Source organism: Mastigoproctus giganteus, chromosome 1 (genome assembly GCF_048544385.1).
Source record: "Mastigoproctus giganteus isolate SK-2022 chromosome 1, ASM4854438v1, whole genome shotgun sequence".
NCBI classification, from domain to species: Eukaryota; Metazoa; Arthropoda; class Arachnida; order Uropygi; family Thelyphonidae; genus Mastigoproctus; species Mastigoproctus giganteus.
Genome location: NC_143575.1, coordinates 178,115,901 through 178,127,929, shown reverse-complemented (window position 1 = coordinate 178,127,929; position 12,029 = coordinate 178,115,901). Strand labels below are relative to the sequence as shown.

At 36.5% G+C, this 12,029-nt stretch overlaps 1 protein-coding gene across 3 annotated transcripts in view; it reads left to right on the top strand.

The window, feature by feature from the left end:
• LOC150091327 (beta-1,4-N-acetylgalactosaminyltransferase bre-4-like) overlaps nt 1–11,400 on the top strand; it is a 334,677-nt gene extending 323,277 nt beyond the window's left edge. For all 3 annotated transcript variants that reach the window (XM_090383216.1, XM_090383209.1, XM_090383223.1), the window contains one exon: nt 10,806–11,400. In XM_090383216.1, coding sequence (XP_090239342.1) covers nt 10,806–10,938 — 133 coding nt within the window. In that variant the 3' untranslated portion in view covers nt 10,939–11,400. The remainder of the gene's footprint in view (nt 1–10,805) is intronic.
• The last annotated feature ends 629 nt before the right edge of the window (nt 11,401–12,029 follow it).

Below are 12,029 nucleotides of genomic sequence, written 5' to 3'. Positions count from 1 at the left end.
ATTTCTTGTCAGAGACTTAGTAATTTGGAATCTCCTCTTTTTGATCTTCTTTGGCTTAAAATATCTCTACTACATTCTGTCAAATTCATCTGTTGCTCTATCATTCTCCCAACTCCACTAATCACCTGGAACTCTTTGAAACTTGACTTTCTCCAATCAAACTTTCCTAACAGTGAGGTAATTTTCCTTGGTGATTTTAATGTTCCCAACTCCAGATGGCTTCCATTTTCTAGTCACACTGACCCAGCTGGAGGAGATGCTGAGGATTTTGCAATTACCAATGACCTCAAATAGATTGTTCATTTACCTACCAGAATACCAGACAATCCTAACTACCAAGCCCACACCTTTGATCTTTCTCTCACAAACAAGCCTTCTAAGTGGTCCTCTCGGTCCCTCAGATCACGACTTAGTGATGGTCTCTTCTCCAACAGAGCCTTTCTCTCCTGGCAATTCTCAACCTTGTGTTGTTTGGTATTACAAGAATGCAAAATGCAATGATCTGTGAGATTTCTTTTCTTCTTTTCCCTGGTTGGACTACTGTTTCAACTCTTCTAATATCAATGTTTGCTCAGATCATGTCAGTGAAATTATTCTTGTAGGGATAAAATCCTTTATTCCACGGTCCTCCTTAAAATTTTGTCCTTTATCTGAACCTTGGTTTTCCAATAAATATGCTAAGGCTGTTAAAGATAAGAATGTTGCATATCACAATTGGTTCGTATCCAAATCTCTGGCTTCATTTTCTGCCTATATCAAAGCTCGCAACAATTGTAAAACCATTATTAATCAGTCTAAACTAGATTTCGAACAGGCTAAGAGTAGAAACTTGCTTCTTGTCCAAATGGTAGTCAAGCATGCTGGTCTTTTGCCAAAGCTATTGGCTGCAACGCTTGCCCATTTCTATTCCCACCTCTGCCAAAACCAGATGGTTCTATTGCCACTTCAGCTGATCCGCTAGCACCATACTTTTCTTCTGACTCATGTATTGATGATCTTTATAAACTACCTCCTACCATTCCCAGGACACTCCATTCAATGCTTCCTGTAGTATTCCATCAAAAGGATGTCAGGATGACTTTGAACAATCTTGATGCTGAGAAAGCTCCAGGTCCTGGTGGTATTTCTCCACTTGTTCTGAAAACCTGTGCTCCTGAGTGTACTCCTGTTCTGTGTCACCTCTTTTCACTTTCTTATTCCAAAAGATATTTGCTCATATTCAGCCAGTTCCTAAAAAAAATGTGACATCCCTTTTCTAGTTATCGTCTCATTGCACTTCTACTCTTTCTAATGTGGTAGAAAATTCAATGAACCACCAACTTCTAAATTATCTAGAAATCTTCCATGTGATCAATAAGTCAGTATCAGTATGAATTCTATCAGTGTTAATCAACTGGTGATATTCTGGCTTATGTTACCCATCTGTAGAAAAATTAATGGAAAAGTTTGGTGAAACTCAACAGTTCCTGTTGACATTTCAAAGGCTTTTGATTGTATTTGGCGTAAAGGCTTTCTAAATAAGCTTCCTATGGTGGCACCTCCGTGGGCAGGAGCGGCAGTGTGTAGCACACGCTTTTTGATTAGACTGGGGTTCGAGCCCATGACCACCAAATACGGAGGATGCGGAAAGGTCAGGGAATGACCACTGCATATCCTCGGAGCAATATGGCCTTAGTTGCTAATGCTCCTAAAAACCAAATAACAACAACCATCTTATGATTTGCCAACTGTTTTTTGTAATTGGGTATCCAGTTTTCTCTCTGACAACTCACTATAGGGAGTGGTAGAGTGCCCTGTCTTCTAACTTCCCCAAGAATTATTCTGTTCCTATGCTTATATTTGATGACACTCTAGTTTCTAGACAAGATCATATATCTTTATAGGGGATTACTGATTTCTGATCTCTCTTGGCATAAGCAAATTACAAATTTGCATCTAAAAAATTGGGTTTTCTGTTTGGCTCGCGATGTTACTTTTCTTCCAGACAGCTGTTCACTCTGTGCAAATCCATCCTACCGTGGAATATTGTTCCCACAACTGTGACAGTGTCCCCAAAACCTCTCTCAGGCTTCTAGATTCCATTCAAAAGAGGGTAGTTAGGTTAATTAATGACTCACCTCTAACAAAGTCTTTCCATTCTGTCTCATAAACATTGTTTCTGCTGCTTGGCTTCTATAATTCTCTCTCTTTCTTCAAAACCAGTTGGAACATGTGTCTCAAACCAGTCAGCATCCTTTGACTCTCCAACTTCAAACTCACAGAACCAACTTTTCGCCATCCTCATTTATTCATTAAACTTCTGTTTTCTGGAACAAACTCCCTCCATACATACTGTATTTTCTGAAAATTACAAGCTTCAGAAATTCAGTTCTAATGTCAACAAGTATCTTTTTCATCTTCTCAATTTTCAACCCATGCATACTAAGTACTGTAGGTTCTAATACCTCTTGTGCTGGTCATTTAAAAAAAATTAAAATAGCCATGAAGGTGTCACTGAAAAATTGCACCTCACGAATGTTTAAGAAGTACTTGTGCAAGAATTACATGAGCAGCAGTTTATTCAAGCTAAATGCATTGTGACAGCATTTTGCACACTGAGGTCCATATACCAATTCCATTGGGGTCTGCGAAACAGTGGTCGACCATATATATACATGTTATATATAGGGGTCTGCAAACTTTATTTGATATTTGAAAGGGTCCGTAGATCCCAGTAGTTTGGGAACCACTGCATTTGGCTTGAGTATTATTCTCAACAATTCAACTCTACCAGACTTTGTAAATATTGGCTGTTTAAAATTATATACTCTACACCAAAATACAATCTTGAATAGCTTGTCATGGAGTCATAGTACTCAAGATGTGAATCCACTGATCGTATCCATTTACTTCCCCCCTGAGGAGCAGCAGTGCGTAGCACATGCTTCTTGATTAGACCGGGGTTCGAGCCCGTCACCACCAAATACGGAGTATGCGGAAAGGTCAAGGAATGACCACCGCATATCCCGGAGCAATATGGCCTTAGTTGCTAATGCTCCTAAAAACCAAATAACGAACGAACTTCCCCCCTGCCCTGTCTGGGCTCCCAGGGCTGGAGGTTTCAGCTCTTCTCCCTCCTGCTTTTTTTTTTTTTTTCATCTGAAAGATGCCTTCCTTCCCCTTCCTAGCTTCCTCTCATGCCTGCTCTATCCACCCCTCACTTTTTTTTCCCTCTGTCCAGGAAGCTCAGGTGACCCTGGCAGAGACCAGCCAAAGAATAATGACATGCCTGGCTACCTCCTAGCAGTGTGTGCGGGGCAACATGGAGTCCTACCAGGACCCTGCAGCCAAAATCCAGAACACAACAACAGAACCCAACACACAAAACACTTTTCTAGCTTTTACAGTGGTACTGTATTACTTCACAAGAGATGGTGCAGATGTGGGAAACCATTGGTGGCACCTGACCCAAACACTGTGCACATTATGATCATATCCAAAGTTACACATGGCCCCTTCCCCACCTTTTTTTGGGCACCTTTGTAGCCAGGTGGGCAGGAGCAGCAGTACGTAGCACATGCTTCTTGATTAGATCGGGGTTTGAGCCCGTGACCACCAAATACGGAGGATGCGGAAAGGTCAGGGAATGACCACTGTATATCCCCAGAACAATATGGCCTTCGTTACCAATGCTCCTAAAAACCAAATAACAACAACAACCCCACCTTTTTTTCCTGGTACACTCTACCAACACAAATCTTTTCCTATTCTAAATAGTTACCCCTTGTGGAGGGAGGATGGGCTCCTTCTTCCCTCTATTCTTTAACTTCCTATCATTCACCTTCTTTATCTTCATCTCTCTCCTCCACTCCCTTTTTCACTTTCCAGAGCCCTCGCAGCCCTCCATGGCAAGCTCAGGCATCATCCAGGGTTTGCCTCTGCCAGAGATGTTTCTATTCCCTACTACACCTGGCCTGCCACCCCAGGGCAGAGGACAGGCAATGTGGGGTCACACTAGGTGGCCCTGCGGCTAAATGGCAGGAGGAATAAAAGACCAGTGCTAAAACTTACACTATCTCTAGCATTTACAGAGTTTGTACTGTGACAGAGTATACAAACATGGAATTGGGGGGGGAGACACTCAGTGCCAATTGACAATTAACACTATAATCATGTTCAAACTGCAATGGAAGTCAGCTAGCCTACTACTTTTGACTGCTAGAAGATTGAGGGGGGGGATGCAGAAGTGGAAAGTTGAGAACAAAATAATCTACCAGAATGCCAAAACCAAACACCCTGGTGTTACTTTCAAACCTTATACTATATCTCTCTGAAAGAAGCAGACTATTGCAGCTCAGACTGATGTTACCATCTGAATCTCTGACTGAGCATATAGTCTTCTTGATACCAAAACCACCCATAAATCACAAACATAGAACAAGCTTGTAATACTGAATTGTCATTCTCTCCAGCAAGCATACTTTCATCATATATTAAACTTAAACCAAGTAAAAGTGATTCAGTTTTAGCTTCTTGCCAAGATTGGTTGAGTCTCACCAGTGGGCAAGAAGAAGAACAACAACAACAACCAATCTTTCATTCCAAAAAGAAATGACGAGCAAACACAGTCTTCAGCTTATATGTTAAATTAGATCAAAATATCATCCAGTTCCTTCCTGTTGATGCAGTAGCTGATTATATTAAAAATGGTAGAAGAATTATAAGTCTCCATTCACAGTCATCATTCCTATTACTGTCAATCTCATAACAACGCAACTTGAAGCAGGAACCTGGCAGATCATCAGAAAAGCAAAGAAAGGTTCCTGGATTAGGTTTTACCTTAACAGTTAACACATACATTGGATTACTTGGAAGATCAGATTACTCAAGTCCAGGTTTCCATCGGTCCAGTCAACTGGAAAAGGATAGAAAATATCTCCCTTCCACAAGGCATTGCAAACAAAACTGAAATTAGTTTTCATACAAGCATCCCTTCCCCTACAAACAGCCATTTTGGTTATTTGAAGGAAAATAATATATAGCTAAGGCTCACATTAGTTTTTCTGGTCCTAATGCAGTTTTAAACTCAGTGCTATGACATTTGAACAAGGCAGATTTGAATAGCCTCATAAATCACTGTAGCAACAGCTCTATAGAAAATGTTTATTGGAGTTCTAAGAGGCATTCAATAATTATGGCTTTCCTAAAACTGATCAATCAAATTCCCTGAATTAACAGCTGATATGACTCTCCAGTTGTCTCAGAAAAACTTTCAAAAGAATGATCCATAACTGCTTAACTTGGGTTTAGAAACTCATAACTTGCTATATATTAAACCGTATTGCCTTTCACAAGTATAGACCCCTCATTGACTTTATGGTAAAGTAGAAACTAATGTGCACAATATCCCCATTAAAAATGAGCATATGGTTATGGTAAATTTTGATATACAAAAAGCATTTGATACCACTGTGGAATCCTTCAAGATCAATATGTACTAAAATTCAGCAAGCATATCCTGTTGTTCTCAAACTTTGTCTTACATATAAAGGCAAATCTCAATAAACAGAATCATGGACTCTAATGTAATGGCTGTTATTTATTAAAAATGTGACTATACATTTTTTAAAATTAAAACCTACATTCAGATTGTGGGCTAGTTCTACTAGACCATGTCATTCTACGCATTAATAGCCATGCAATTTGTCGGAATGGCACATATAAAATGAATCTGCACCACTTTTCTAAATAAAATGAACATTGGAAAACATCTGCTAAAAATTGGGTGATGACCTTGTTAGCCTTTTTAAATCTCAGCAAAACCCTGATCAGGTTGAAAGGGATGAATTGCATTGAGCCACTGTAATGACATAACTATAGATGTTCCTGTACAGGTTGTTGAAAATTGAATATTTCACACCACTCCATAAAAGGTATCGAGGTACCCTTGGCCACCGACATGCTTCACTTTTCTGGGTAGTGTCTCTACCAGTGAAAAATAGACTGCAGTGGGTATAGTCCTTCATTCCTCCTTCAAAACAATGGGGTGTTCAATAAAGCAATATATCTATTAGAGTTTTATATATGACTGCAAGTACAAATATTTGATTTTCTGGGCCACCTGCTTGAAATGGCCATATGATACAGTGTTAGTTGTCTGATGGCACTAGGGGTTTCCCCTATCTCCGCTGGCCATATGATACAGTGTGAAGCACCTGCCATTTTGCAGAGCTTGAATGCATGAACAAAATGCAAAACAGCAAGATCTAAAGAGCTGTTGAATCAAAACAACTGAAATATGACTGTTGTGTCTCATGTCTAACAGTGGCTAACATATTAATTTAATACTTAGATGGTAAGAGTTTAATTATTAATAGGCTATCCAGTATAGAAAGAGTTATTTGTTGCTGTGGGAAGATGGAATAACATGAATTTACCACTAACAAGAAAGGTAAATACCAGGAATTTCACCTCATCATGTGAACCAAATTTACTACATAATGTAGATTTTTTTTAAAAAGTATGTCCCATAAACTTTTGGCAGTGGCACCTAGATCTTGAACAAATTTGTCGAAGCCAACACATAAGTAAAACAAAAATAAGAATAGGTGTCTGTTATAGATCAAGTGACTGTAATGAATATAATTAAAACTATACAGACATCGAATAGCCTGCTTTCTATACTAATGTGCTCCAGCGGCTAGAATAAAAAGCTGTATTGTTCTTGATCTGATTACACTACTCTGCATTTTGGGAAAAAAAAAAAAAAATCGCCGGTTTTCTCAGAAAAGAGTGTTTCTAATCATTTTCTAATGCTGATTTCAGAAATTCTTCCTTTTGTTTCCATCATGTCAGGTTTCTTCAAAAATCAAGAGAGAAAATTTGATTTTTCACAATTTTTTATTAATTTTGGCAGAATTTGTGCACTGAAATTATAACAAAATGATTCTTTTACCAGACTTATATTTAAATGCATGTAACAGCAGCACAGTAAAAAAATCCACTAAACACTCACATTTTAAAACATTTTAAAAACTGATCTATGATGGGTCAAATTTTCTTGCAGTTCCTTCTACTTTACAGTCCCTCTTCAGCATCCAGCGATAGTCAGCCATCATTTTGATATTACACCTCCCCTGGTACCTCATTTTCATTTCTTTGATGTACTGGTGAAACCTCACACCCTGCTCTTCACTAACACTGCCTATATTTTCTGGGAATAGTCAAGGTGGGAGTGTAAAAAACGTACACTAGCATTCATGTTGCAGCCCAGCTTCTTGAAGTCTGCCAACACATTTTCAACTATATTCTTGTAGTCTGAACCCTTTTTGTTCCCTAAGAATTCTCTTTAGACCTGACATCCATGCCTAATTTTTTTTTTTATTCATAGTTTCCTGAAAATTTTGGTCCATCAGTTTGGGAATTTGAGGTCCAACAAAAACACCTTGTTTTGGCTTCTCTTGGGTGATCAATGAGAATTTAGTACAAAGGTGGTTGTAGCAAGCACCTTCCTGGGGTAAAACTTTCAAAAACTTTCGTCAAACCCACTTTGATGTGCAAGGGGGTCTACCAGTGGTTTGTGAACTATATTCTTTGATCCAGGCAACAAACTGCCCCTCTTTGGCCAGATCTTGTCATCCCAGTGCTTACTCTTTGCCCAACTGTCCCACTCACACAAAAAAACAAGGCATTTTTGTATAGCTAGATTGCTGTCCAGGTGCCTATCACTTTAAAGTCAGCACAGACACTTAATATTTGTCAACAACTTCTTTAAGTTCCCATATGTTTCTTTCAAATGCACAGAATGAGCTACTGGAATTGACTCATATTTATTTCTATTGTGCACCTTTGGGACTCCTCTTTGATAAGTCAATAAAAGTTTCCACTGTGTATGATTGTAATCAATTCCTAAATAGTTCATAAAGTCATTTATATTATTGCAAGAAATAGAATCATCCTCAGAAAAAGTAGGAGACTAGTTCTTGTTTGCTGTGTGTGTACCATGAGAAAAATGGCCTATGTACTAGAAGATTTTTTGACTTAAGTCTAGAACCAAGGAGTTCTGAAGATTCCTTTGATAAATTTAAATCTCTTAATAGATCACTGAGTTGAGACTGAAGTCTACACAAAGTTGTGCATTTTTCAGAAGCTTCACTTTCAGCACTCTGCTGCTACATTCTGCAATATAAGTGGAGGGCATATAATTGGCAGGTTAGACTAGTCCCACGTGAGACTAGTCTAATGACAGATAAAATATTAGGATACACAATGCCCTTCTTATTCTTTGCATTGTATCCTGTGTGAACTGGTGTAACAAATGCAACTGACCTTAATCCTGTGGAGAGTGAGCGCATGCAAATTTAGAAAAACTTTTTATTCATTTGTTAATTTAACAGCTCATCCTTCACAATGATGTTTTCAGATAACTATGTTGTAGTTATCACAAACTGGTTTTGTTTACACGAAAGTAAATTCTAACACGTCAGTGCCATCCTTTGGTAAGCAGGGAACTGAGTGGCCAGCAGCACTAATTGGACAACCATACCAAGATTTGTATTAAGCATACAAAAAACCAAAACCAAACTATCATATTAGGCTCACCTGGTAAGTTATTACAAAAACCCCATGTATATTGTGTCTCTGTTTGATTTGCCTGTTTTGTTGGACGAAAGGTTCCTCCTCAGAAATGGGCGAGGGAACTTTGATATCTCATACAAAATAACAATATTTATTTCTTACAGTAATAAACAAATTTAAATAGAAAAGCCTATCCTTTTGCAGGGGGAATGATATGTGCTTCATATAAACTAAGTTTGTATTAATGAGATTTTACTGTATAGATTCGTAAAGTTGATTTTCAACCACTTAGGGTACCCAGTCAAAACAGGTATAACCAGCTCTTTGGCAATTTGGAATATATATTGCTGTAAATAAGGCAACAATTTACAAGAAACCCTTGATTTACATTGATTTGAAAAAAGGAGAGATGAGTGCCCAAGGAATGTTGTGAAAGAATTGCAGCAGAAAGATATGTAGTGAGATACTAAAAAACGAATTGTGAAAGTAATAATGAGCTCTGTTAATATTTCATATACGAACAGTAGTCGATTTCATATCTACAAATATCTGCATATTAACTCTAATAAGGACTAATTTGCTAATGATATTGTCAAGGAAGCATAAGTGATGAAAGAAGGTTAAAAAAAAAAAAAAAAAAAAAAAGACATTTCTTATACAATTGCATTTAAATAAAAATCCTTTGTGAAATTTTATATAAAGTAAATGAAGGCTGATTTTAAACTGGAAGATGCAGACATAATATCCAGCATTCCTGGGCCTTTGAATTGTGATTTTTAGTCCACCTTTGACACTATACATGATAATCAGATGGTGTATAATGTCCTCTAGTTGCCACTGCATCATAAAACCTCCAACAATATACCTAGCATTAGTGAGACTCACATGGTTTAAACAGAATTTGAAGCACTTACTAGAACTACTACTTATAGATTTAACCATATAATATTGGCATAACAATTATTTTGCTTTCCAATCCAAATAAATATCCCAGGAGATATTCAGATTTTGATCTTTCTCTGTGTGACACAACTGTAAACAAAGTTTAAAAAAAAAAAAAAAAAACTTAAGTTTAAAACTTTTGTGAAAGCTTAACAGAAATTTTGGTAAGCAAACGATTCAGTAAAAAATGTGATGGGGTAATTTTTCTAGTAAACAGTTACTCTCAGGTTAAGTTAGATTCACTAGTACCAATTCTTGATTTTACAAAGAAAAGCATAATGGGTTGCAGTTTCAACCAATTCATCTAGTTTGGCGATCTATGCTGTTTTTAAGGCTGTATTAATTTAGACAAAAGTTAAGTTATTCCTACCAGTGTTTGATGCGAAATTCCTTGTATCAAATCAATGTGCCATTACAAGGTGTGATCAAAGACTTAAGGGACAAACTTTGTATCTTATAATGAAATTGTAGCTAGCTATGACTGATTACATGTTTAGTGGCTTATCTAGTAATGCATTGAATTGCTCATTTATTTGCAGTCAGTCTGAATTAGCACACGTTGAGTCAAAAGTGTTTTTGTCACATTTTAAAATTAACGATTTTATTGAGCAGTGAATTTGCAATATATCATTTAAGCTAGACCGTAGTCCTCAAGGAGAGAGAGAAAGCAAGGAAGGGGGACAAAAAGTGGGCAGTCTTGATCAAGGGGTGAATCAGGAATACTACACTAAACAGTTTATGGTGATTACTAAAATGCAAGTGCCAATTCTCTGAACTTCACTTTAGGGAATTGGCACTTGCATTATGACAACATTCTTACACATTCTGGCATTTTCCATTCAAGCACTCCATCACTATCTTCTCCCCCCCCCCCCCCCCAAAACTTAAAAAGCCTGCTTCAAAAGTCAAAGTTATGTAATGACAGGAAATTATTCAGAATAGAATAGAATACAGGCAATTCTTTTAGAATTGCTAATGATTCCTCTCAGGAATGCTTCCTGAAGCATTGGAATCTAATGTAGACAGTGGCATTTTATCTTTATTATATATAGTGGCAAAAGAAACTTTCAAAGGAGATCCTTTGAATAGATGGTAAGCTTGTTTCTCAAATATTAATTTGGATCACAAACTTTTTAATAGCAACCATCTAGGTTTACTAAAATTCAAAAACAAAACTTTCATTATGTTGTGTTTTTGAGCATATTTTATTTTTAAATAATCCTAAAACTGAAATGAATTTCACTATAGAAACTGTTTATATAGTTCTCTGATATGACCATTATTAACTGCTACTCTGTTGCTTTCAGGTATAACAAATTATACAGAGGAAGATTACGTTACAAGAAAGATGGGATTAAAAGTCTTAAATATAAACGTCTCAATGTGGTATTGAAGAAACTTTACACTTGGGTATTAGTAGAAATTAAGCCAAATAAGTGACTACATATTATTTAAATACAAAAGAATTAGATGACCTGTGCTCTTACTGGAACAATGTGAAGGGGTGCATGGTATTTGCTTATCTGCCCAATCTTCCTGTGCCTTTGTGGACAGAATCACCAAACAGAGCCGAGAAAACAAACAGTTTGGAGATATTTAACATCCGTAAAGGATTTAGTCCAGGAAGAATCAAAAGCAATACACTGTTTATTTGCACTCTTTCAGTATTCACTAGAGACAAATTACCAAGAATGTTTGCTAAAATCTAGGTTTGATGTTACATGTAAAAATAAATTTATTTGAAGGTCTTAAAACAGAATGTGGGGAGTGCATGCATTAGCAAAAACAGTGAGCTTTTTACATTTTATTTATTTATTTTATTTTTTTTGAAGGGAAAAAAAAAATAGTGAAGTAACAGAGATTATTCCTGTGAAGAGAAGAAAGCTGGGATCTGCTATAACAAAACTATTAAAAGAAAGTCTATTCTTACAGTGTTTTAAACTTTTTTTGCCTAACTTGGATAGTTAGATACAATATATAATACAATCAGGATTCACCTGTGTGACTTTTACCAGAGCTGTTCTTCTGGACTTCTAGTAGTTAATTTTTTTTTTTTTTTTGTTAATATATTTAAAATACTGCAGACTACTGGTCTTATAATGTTTTAAACTTCTGTGTTCCACACGTATTGTATAAAATAATGCAACTAAAATTTCTTGCTAAAATTTAATGTGCCTCAATAGGTGCATAATTACTGTTGGACAAAAATGTAAGTTGAGTTTAAAACAGATTATTATTTTTCATTTTCTGTATTATTATGACTATTTATAACATTTACTGTGATAATTCTGGAAAGAACTGCGACTATTGCTCATGTAATGTGTTTTCTTTCTTCTCCCTCCCTCTTTTTTTGCTATTGACTTTTAATGAAGGAATTACTTTTGTTAATAAACCTGAAATTATTTTGAATAAGTTGTTGTAATAAAAGCATTTTACATTTTTTCCTCTCTGATTCATTTACCTTTATCTGTGATCTTAGAAGTTACAAATTATGCAGCATCAATAATAATACAAGTGTGTGGCTGTTTAAT